This window comes from Cydia fagiglandana, chromosome 3 (assembly GCF_963556715.1).
Source record: "Cydia fagiglandana chromosome 3, ilCydFagi1.1, whole genome shotgun sequence".
Classification (NCBI taxonomy): domain Eukaryota; kingdom Metazoa; phylum Arthropoda; class Insecta; order Lepidoptera; family Tortricidae; genus Cydia; species Cydia fagiglandana.
The window spans coordinates 11,005,922-11,016,658 of NC_085934.1; the positions used below are offsets into that span (position 1 = coordinate 11,005,922).

Sequence of the window (10,737 nt, forward strand, 5' to 3'; positions counted from 1 at the left end):
TATGCGCAACAACCATGACTGTTTGGTGTTTAATTATAGCCTGCAATTATTTAGGTACTTAACTCATCGGTAATGTTAAACGGTTTAGTTAAACTCATGAATAAAGAACCTTCTAAGTATCTATCATGGAAAACCCGTGCCGAGGTAACATAGTAATGCAATTAACTTTTTAATTGGCAAAGACCAAGAATCTAACAATAGTGCTATAATTGCAACGGTCGTATACAGGGTGACACTTGACTTCGAATCATATCGTATCGTTTTATTAGTTTTCTTTTCACATTTGGGAAAATTCAAACTAACTAAAGACCTACTTCAACTATCCAATGTCGGAAAATATTACATGGATCTGGAAATCTGGATAAAAACAATGAAGAGTACTCTATAGAGGTATATGTATTAGTATATTTATATATGCGCGGTTACGCCGGTTACCGCTCTCGCATTGAACTTAAGAGTGACATTCCATTTCCAACTGCAGCTGCAATACTGTTCATTTTACTATGGAAACGCGTCGCTGTCATTGTCAATTGCCATAGAAAATGAACAGTATTGCAGCTGCAGTTGGAAATGGAATGTCACTTTAATAGTCATTTGCGGAAGCGCCGCACTCTTATGGACGCTGTTTAAATCATCATCTTATTGATGTTACAGGCCAATGATGATGATGATCTATATCTGAGTGGATCTACTTTTTTGTTGTTATTCTGTCCTATCAGCTAGGCTATAGTTGTACTATAGTTTGTTAGAATAATAGTACATTACTACAGAGGCCGGGACAAAAGGGGTTGCCGGCCGAAGACATATAGACGGCCGAGCGAAGCGAGGCCGGATAGGTCTGAGCGCGGGCAACCCCATTTCCCGCCGAGGTATGTATAGTGCTTTTCTCAAACATGCAATGAAATAAATAAAATAAAAAATCCACGAAACCCAAGTTTTATTTATAGAAAAAACTAAAAGTAAACTACACCCAAAATATAACCAACACGTACCTATATCATTATCACGCGTATGTTTTACACGAGTCGTGTATTTTTACTACCCGTATATTTTCATGTATCTTTGATTTTTTCCCCTTGTATCCGTCTGACTGTCGTTTTCGTCACATAAGTTTACATAGTCTTTCATATTGATATCATGTTTCACATACATCGTTGCTTTATGCATGGAGTAAATAAGTATAATTTCCACAGTGTTGATGAATTTGTAGTTACATTCATTTAAAATATGCCACAAAACTGTTTCTAATAAACTGTAAGCCATTTTTCTTAGTTTCTCAAATAATAAAATTGCCATAAGCAACCATATTCATACTTCGTCTTTGACAGAGGCAGCAAGTTATTTAAAATCAATTCTGCTTACGCTGCCAATTCCAACACCTACGATTACAATTAATATTAATTTCATTATTTCGTCGGAACTCATATTAAAGTAAAAAAATCAACGACGCACCATAAATCCAATAAAACAGAATGAAAATTTTTCAACTTTACCTCCATAACAATTTAAAAAAAATAACTACGCGTGTTTGAGTAGACCTTTTTACCGCTAACGTTTAGATGACATATTTTAAATGTTTTTATTTGTGTAGTTAAATTTATAATTTAAAATTATAAAATTTGGTTAATAATGTATTATTTATTAAGTTCGTGTTGATTTTATACAAATAAAACTGCAAATTATAGCAAACATTGTTTTTTGTTTTTTTTTATAGGCGTAGTGTCATTACGAACCATAAAGCCAATACTGCCTCTAGTTTTTTTTTTATGGATGAATGCCACGATGCTGTGTCACAAATATCTGTGAAATGAAAATTAAAAAAGAGGACTTTGCCGGCCTAGGCCTGCAAGATTTGTATGAAATTCCATTAAATACCTTTTGTCCTAGCCGCACCTGAAACGTCATACTTCGCAGCCTATTATAAGGAACATAACATCAATATTTCATTGCATGTTTGAGAAAATGCTATACCTACCTTCTACTAATGAGCCATTGGCCAATGGCCATTATGTAAAGGGCTTATAACTGCCATAAAATTGTAGGTATGATTAGTTATTTTAACTACCATAAAACGGGTTTTAAAAGTGACCCTAACCAAGAAATATGTAGTCGATTCACCCATATCTTCTGGGTAATAAATCGCTCGCTTAGTGATAAACGGAATTAACTCAAAATTCGTGTATAATTTGTTTTTGTATTAAAACAGCCTATTACGAGTAGTACTATCACATTTCTTTCTTAAACCGGCCTAAGCCGTGGGTTAAAAGGAGATAGCACATTTTGCTGCGTTTTACTTTGATATGGAAGGTATATTGCATTTCATGCTAAAGCAGCCAACTTCAGTCTTGTTGTGAGTTGATTGCGAGGAAGTCATCACTTTCGTGTCGTATTGGGAGATAAATCTTTGTTTTATCAAAAACCACGTAAGTAATTGCTTACTATATTTTGTAAAATATTGAAACATTACGAATTAGCGCGTTTTACTAAAAAATGTGTGCATCATAAACTGACGTAATTAAGAATATACCACTTTACCACAAATAATTATTGAATACAAAATGTACTATTGAGACATGCATCATTTCATAATTTTAAAAGAAGGTAGTTGAATAAAACTATTTGTGATGATTCGTTAATTTATTTATAATGTATTAAAATAATTTTAACATTCAGATATCGGTTAGTTTTATCATAAAATAAAACAGGCTATTTGTGGTTTATATGTGTTTATTTCTTTTTATTTACATTTTATTTTAGTATGAACAAAAGAATAGAAGAAATGATGCGGCTTGCGGGTGTCACTGTCAAAAAAAAGAAAAAAAGAAGATGCAACATCGGATGATACTATAACGGTAACTTTCATTATAAAAATACTATAACATTATGTACATTATATTAAAATACTTATCTGTTTGATCACTTAATTACCATTTTAGGTAAAACGGACAAAAGAAAATTATTCCGAAGAGGTCCAGTTAGAACAGAGGACATCTGACAAAGAAAATAGCATCGATTATTTAGTAAGTATTATAATCACTGTTATCCCTACTAATATTACAAATGCGAAAGTAACTCTGTCTGTCTGTTACCTCTTCACGTTTAAACACTGAATTGATTTAGACTAAAATTGCTAAATCATGTGATTTGTATGTTTGAAATATCACTATGGAACTATTGTAACTACAAATGAAACCAAGCGTACGAAAATGACCGTATTCGATATATTTTATAAACGTTACCTTATTTCACTGTTTTGTTTTTTACAGTCTAATGACAATATCAGTGGACGTTCCCAGGAAACTATTAACGTCCACCATGAAACTGAAACTACAGGAGAAGAGGAAACTGACATTGTTGAAAATTCTTCTACTGATCAAGTATTTGAATTGAATCCAGGCCTGCTCACACGCCAGCGCAAATCTTATGAGCTAAGAGATGAAAATCCTGGCCCTAGTTATGTATTCTCACCCATTCATTCCAATGAGAGCGATGTCGATTTGAGTGATACAGACCCAACATATACAGATAATTCGTCACGAAACCATATCGCACCAAGAGTAATAGCAGATTCGTCATCTAGTTCTTCTAAATCTAAGTCATCATCCTCTGAGTCGTCATCTAGCAGGTCTTCAGATTCAGGAAATTCTTCTTCGGATTCGGAGCACTCAAGTCACTCAGATACCCCTAAAAAACGTGGCAGAAAAAAATCTCGGAATCCAGAGAACTGGAAACAAAACAAGGTACAGAAGCTAAGAAACAGTGGCCAACCTTACACGTCAATGTCTGCATCTTGTAAATCATTTCCCGGCCGCAGTATTAAACCATTTTGCACACATAATTGCAAACACAAGTGTTCGGAACAAATTAATGAGGAGACCAGGTCAGCCTTATTTAATTCTTTTTGGCAATTAGCTGACTTATACAAGCAAAGAGCTTTCATAAGTGCATGCATGGTAGATGTTCAACCTAAATATAGATACACAAACGCTGAAAATCCTAGAAGCTACAATAAAGCTTATTACTTTACTGTAGAGAATAGACGTATTCGTGTCTGTAAATTATTTTTTAAAAATACTTTAGACATCACGGATAGAATGATTCAGACAACAAAAAATAAACACGATGGTAACGGTTTCTTACAAGATGATTTACGTGGTAGACATGAAAATCACAAAAAGATTTCAGAAGAGTTAGTGAATGGCATTAAGGAGCATATTAGTTCTATACCTCACATAGAATCACAATATTTGAAAAAAACTGCGTTAAGAGAATATTACATAGATGGTTCGAAAACAATTGTTGATTTATACAAAGACTTTCAAGATCAACAAGCTGAAAGGGGAAAAGATCCTACTACAAAATTTTTACAACTGAGTTCAATTTAGGATTTTTTCAGCCCAAAAAAGATCTATGCAATGAATCTGTCAAATTTGAAAACTCCACTCCTGCTGAGAAAGAAAAATCAAAACAAAAACAAGAAAATCACTTAAATGAAAAAAGATTGGCTCGTATCGAAAAAGCAATTGATCGCCATAATATAAATCCAAAAAAAAGAGTAGTTGTATACGATTTGCAAGCCGTGATGCAATGCCCTAATGGTGACACTTCTGCTTTTTACTATAAATCAAAATTAAATAGTTTCAATTTTACTTTGACTGAACTTACCAAAAAAAATAGTAATCCTCAACACCAGACTCGAAAAAACAAAGAATATACAGCTTATGAAAAAGTCGATTGTTATTTCTGGACTGAGACTGATGGTAAAAGAGGCGCAAATGAAATCGGTTCTTGCGTTTATCTACCTACAGAATCTTGCATCGCAACAAGTGGAAAATGACATTGATATCATTTTCTATTCTGATAATTGCTGCGGGCAAAATAAAAATAAATATGTCACAACCATGTATTTATACGCGATCCATTCTTTGGCTAACATAAAAACTATCACTCACAATTTTTTAATTACAGGGCATACTCAGAATGAGGCTGACAATGTACATAGCTTAATCGAAAAAGAGATCAAAAGGAATAGAAAATCAGGCCCAATATATTGCCCACAACAATATATTCCTATAATAAAAAGCGCTAAAAAAAAGTAAGAAACCGTTTGTTGTCCACGAACTGACCTATAATTTTTTCAGGGATATGGAATTATTGCAAAAGGAGTGGGGCTACAATTATAATGTGAATGATGAAGGTGAAAGCGTTGTGTGGAACGATATAAAAGTTTTGAAATTCACCAAAGAAGATCCTTTTGTATTCTACTACAAAAGTTCATATAATCAAGAAGAATACAGCAAGGTGTCTGTACGCAATAAAAGGAAGAAGATGCCTAGTATAACTGAAATCAATTTACAAACGTTGTTCAGTGCAAAATTAGAATTAACTGAAAACAAGAAAAAAGATTTACGGGATTTGATCTCGAAACACCTTATACCTAATTATTACGCTGATTATTATAATACGATTTTATAAAATGTTCTTTACCCTGTAGCGTTTTCATAATGCCATAGAGAGACTGAAATAAATATAAGTAAATAAGTATTATGCAATAACAGTAGCTAATTACTTTGGATCTCTTTTTGTGATGATGCTAAGGCTGATTATCTTAATAATCATAAATATTTACATGTATAAGTTTTTCATGGATATTAGAAACATAAAATGTTTTTTTTTCTGTTTCAGCAAGTATGTTTTACATTCATTATTAAAAATGTGTAAGTTGTAGAAAACGTAACTAGTTCAGATGAAAAGCTTTTTTCAAATGGTGTCCCAAGAGAAGGTTATGCGTTGTTGTATACTTTATAATTGGTGTTATTATTTTTTGATTTGTAGTTCCCTTAAACAGACTTGAAATAACTTAATTAATACAGGTCATATTAAATAGTGGACCCGGGTATGTCCTTAAACTACGTCCAGGACCCGGGTATGTCCTTAAACCACGTCCAAGACCACCGGTGGACGGGCAGCAGCGTCCCTCAAATTCGGTGTACTCGACTGCGATCGCTAACCCGCCTGCCAAGCGTGGCGATTATGGCATTCACCCCCCAAAAAAGGGGGAGGCCTATGTTCAGCAGTGGACGTCTTATGGCTGAGATGATGATGATGATGATGATATTAAATAGTATACCCCCTATTCAAATGACTAGAAAATCACCATTTTTTCGATTTGTAATAAAAATATGATAAAACGAGTGGGTAATTTCATTTAAAACTCTTTTGTTATATTATTAAAATGTAATATATTCAATTGAACTGTCTTCCTTCCTATAATATTTTTTCGTAAATTGTATTTTTACGAAATACTTATTAATCATTGCCCTGACTTTTTATCTTAAAAAGCATCTTTAGGAGTTGAGCCTTTAATAAAACCTAAACACAAAATTTCATTTCATAATAAAGCGTAATATAACTATAACTTATTTTTTAAGGTCTTATAAATGCCATGCAGCATAATGCAATGAACTAGGTTTTATTAAATATATAAGCATTTACTATATATAATGTAAATTACAACACAAACAATGACATATGCAATTAAAGTTTGCTAAATTATTGAAAGAAAGTGAGATGCGTTGACGAAGAAATCTTTAAACGCGTTTTACCACAATTCCTGTTTTTCGTCTTATTCCCGTTTATCACTAAGCGAGCGAAATGTTTGTTAGGTGGCAAACTGGCAAACACATCTATTAGGTATATGTATGCGGGCGCGGCTTATTTTGACTTTAGGGCTGATTTAGACGGCGTGCGATCTCGTATGCGATTTTAGTTACATTGCGGACTGTTGGTTACGTCCAATTCAACCCACCGATCAAAACCCGCAATGTAATGAAACTCGCACGCGAGTTCTCGCATCGTCTAAATCGGGCTTAATACTTCTGTTAGTATCACCCTGATTTCATTATCATAAGCACCTTGAACAATACGAGCAACAAAATCAACCTTTATTGGACTCCATAATGTATGAACGGCTTCAAGCTCGAATCCTTTGGATGTGTTTTACCATATTGCGTCGTAACTCATCGATGTGATCGACAGCCACAATGTCAAATCAATTACCATCACTTTAGATCATTGTATTATAGTGGGGACAAAATGTACCATAATGAGTGACCATATTTTCTTAATATTTTAGCACTTTGTTGAAACATCAGGTCACAACTCTAATTTTATATATTTTTGTGTAATTTTGTTTGGTTCCTACTCGTATAGATTGATTCGTGGATTTGGAAAGGAGCATATGACTTATTTGACCGAAGGACTTCGATCAATATTTTGATACCTAATTTTCAACCAAAGTTGCCATGTAAGGTAAACGTCCTTATATTTGATCTCTATTGTTATAATTAAGATTAAGTGGCTACTAATGAAGCAGTGTCAAGCATTCGGACATTTAGGTACGTTATATAAGATAATACATATCTACTTCTCTTAAATATTGAATCTTGTAGACCTTATCACACGTAATTATCAAATTACCACAAGAAAAACTAGCAACTACAACTATTTAGGTGTTTTTTAAGCCTAAAAGAAGGAATGCCTGTGTAAGCCTACGCTAATAAATGAACTGACTAAACTAGCTAAATAAAAGCCAACCACAAATCACAATATTCATCAAGATTCATGCTCACCTCAGGGAATCATTAAATAAGTACCTATGGTTAGAATGACATTATTTAATCGGTTACGTAACTAATTCGTTCTTACTTAGCCGTAAATACGAAGGACAACAAGCAACATTCATTTGTTTAATTACCCATGTTACAGCCGTGACTTTACGTATTGATGAGACTTCATGATAGGATAGGTATATGGTGAATTGGTGATTAAATTCAAATAAAATGAATATACATATATAGGTGGCCTATTTTAGATTTAAGCTAGTTATTAATTTCGTTTAGTTGTACCACTGTATATATATTGTATGTAAATAAATGTTTAAAAAAATGATATATGAAGAGAAAGGGAATAGCTACCGATCAAAAAGAAGGACTTAATGCAATAAAATATCCTCAAAAAGAATATCTCATGGGTTTCCGTGTATTTCCTTAACGTGGGTACTTAAGTCGCTATCCTTCATGGCCAAAACACATTGAACTCTTATAAATCTAATAAGTAATACAACATTATGTATAAATTATTAAACAATTTAAATCATTGTGAATAGTCTCATGTAGGCACAAAGAATAAAAATATTGTTATTCAAATGATGATACCTATTCGTACGACGAAAAATAGTCATATTGTATGCCTCTTAGGCGAGTGAAACTGAACAACATTTGCATGTTAACGCTAGACTACATTATTAGCAATTAGCGCGGAAAATTTGCGAAAATGTACTGAACTACATACCTACATAATGTAAAGCCCTTGCTACACGGTCGCCGACAAGCCTTCTAACCGTCTGACCTTGGTCAGTTTTGGTCAAATTTTGTTGGTAACAACTGTCTACACAGTCCAGGACAGACCAAGGCCACGCGGTCTGAAGGCTTGTCGGCGACCGTGTAGGGTGACCTAAGGGGCTTTAGAACAAAACAACTCGCATTCAAATGAGCGCCTTGCAAAGAAACTTGAACACCCGACACACATGGTTATGTTTGAGACAAAGTCGTAAAAGAAACTGGAGCAGGCCAGACGGTAGGTAATTTTTATGTTGATATTACACCGAATAGCTCTCCTTACATTTACAAATGGAGGTGCGAAGGTTATAGCTCTCTCATTTCGCCTTACGAACGAGAGAGACGAGTTTTCGACACGTGTACTTATTCTGTTATCCTGAAACCAAACCGACTAGATCCAGACAACCTCGAACTAGTTTTTGTCGGTAAAATCGAGGGGTAGCCTCCTCGTGGCAGATGATCCGTCCGTACCTATCTCAAAAATGCTTTAATGTATCTGCCAGTTAAACTTGGAATAGCTATATATCAAATTAACCCTTTCGAAAACTAGTAATACTTGAAGGGGAAATAAATTAAAAGAATTAGAATTATCGGTTAATACGAGTAAAGTCTGACGATTCATAGTTTTAGCTGAATGTGATCGCTAAGTGAGTAGGTACCAGCCGGCCTAGTCAATGTGACAATCGCTATCGCTTCGACAACGAAACGCTTTATGTCTCTCTATCACTCTTCCATAATAGTGCGACAGTGACAGTTGCGTGTCGATCGCTACGGAGCGTAAGCGATTGGCATGTTGGCTAGGCGGCCAGTGTTCATCAAGGATCTAGGACATACCGCAGACAAGCCGCAGGCGCCAGAGCCAGGGTAACACAAACTTATTGCACACGATTTAAGCACAATATATTATACCTAGATATATCATTAATTATCGAGAGGGTGATGGCTCACGATGGGCCAGCGCCGGCCACTCCAAGGGACGCAGCCATGCGGTAGAATGAGATAGCAATATCACTTGCTCCCTTTAACGCATCCCTTGGAGTGGCCGGCGTTGGCCCATCGTGGAGCCATGAAATTGCGTTATAAATTTTCACTTTTCTCCTACGAGTAGGTAAGTGCTATCAGTATAAAAAGAGGCTTGTTATATAATAAAGAAGTAAATACAAAAATAACGTCAGTTTTAAAATCTATAGTATATTACGATATATTTAAGTGCGAAAAGTACGAAATTCGCAACGAGTGGGGATAAATTGAAACACGACCGAAGGGAGTATTTTAAATCGACACGAGTCGCGATTTACCTTTTCGCACGTGTATTGTCCGTTTTATATGAATCTTTAAATTTTTGACATAGGCACATATTGCCCTTAATCCCGCCCTAGGGCGGGAAAGTAGCACCATGTGTACTGTAAATTTATATTGTAGCAGAATACAAAATTTTATTGACTACCAATTTACTTAATCTCTTTGGCTAAGTATGTTTACCTAACTAATACCTAAGGGGCTTCTTTGCTAATTCAACCCAAATAGCTAATTAGGTAGGTAACTGGTGAGTGGCGACTGAAAGCAAAACTTCCTGATTATTTTTGAGCCGACCTCGAATGACTCAATTTGTCTGTTTGTATTTTTGACGACCTGCAAAAACATCAGGTCTGTCTAGCCACTTTTGTTTTGTGTCGTACGTACCCGACTAAATAGCAAATTAAATATTCGCTTAGTCTTAATGATATTTGAGATGACTATAGTTCCTGGTGGCTAGTTTTTAGGGTTCCGTACCCAAAGGGTAAAACGGGACCCTATTACTAAGACTTCGCTGTCCGTCCGTCCGTCCGTCTGTCCGTCCGTCCGTCCGTCCGTCCGTCCGTCCGTCCGTCCGTCCGTCCGTCTGTCACCAGGCTGTATCTCACGAACCGTGATAGCTAGACAGTTGAAATTTTCACAGATGATGTATTTCTGTTGCCGCTATAACAACAAATACTAAAAACAGAATAAAATAAAGATTTAAATGGGGCTCCCATACAACATACGTGATTTTTGACCAAAGTTAAGCAACGTCGGGAGGGGTCAGAACTTGGATGGGTGACCGTTTTTTTTGCTTTTTTTGGTTTTTTTTTGCATTATGGTACGGAACCCTTCGTGCGCAAGTCCGACTCGCACTTGCCCGGTTTTTGCTTCTTCAGTTCACCTTGTACCGAACGGATAACAACACGTTTCGCCACACCCGGCCAGGCCTCCATATCGCGCCAATCACAGGCTGCCGTCTAGCATGAGCAGTAATCGCTACTTTCGATTATGTGTTGGATTTCAACCTCGGTGAATAATGTTGCGTCAGGCTGACGAT

At 35.4% G+C, this 10,737-nt stretch overlaps 1 protein-coding gene across 1 annotated transcript; it reads left to right on the plus strand.

The window, feature by feature from the left end:
- Window positions 1-3,206: 3,206 nt before the first annotated feature.
- Window positions 3,207-6,469, plus strand: LOC134680272 (uncharacterized). The gene is made up of 5 exons (XM_063539367.1): window positions 3,207-3,212; window positions 3,297-4,374; window positions 4,969-5,095; window positions 5,142-5,335; window positions 6,432-6,469. The coding sequence occupies exons 1-5, from the start codon at window positions 3,207-3,209 to the stop codon at window positions 6,467-6,469; spliced, it is 1,443 nt and encodes a 480-aa protein (XP_063395437.1).
- Window positions 6,470-10,737: the final 4,268 nt, after the last annotated feature.

What these genes read in the sequence shown, in the direction of transcription:
- LOC134680272 (XM_063539367.1), top strand. An exon ending in ATAAAAAGCGCTAAAAAAAA is followed by an intron (nt 5,096 to 5,141) that starts GTAAGAAACCGT and finishes TAATTTTTTCAG; the next exon opens with GGATATGGAATTATTGCAAA. An exon ending in TAAAAGGAAGAAGATGCCTA is followed by an intron (nt 5,336 to 6,431) that starts GTATAACTGAAA and finishes TTATTTTTTAAG; the next exon opens with GTCTTATAAATGCCATGCAG.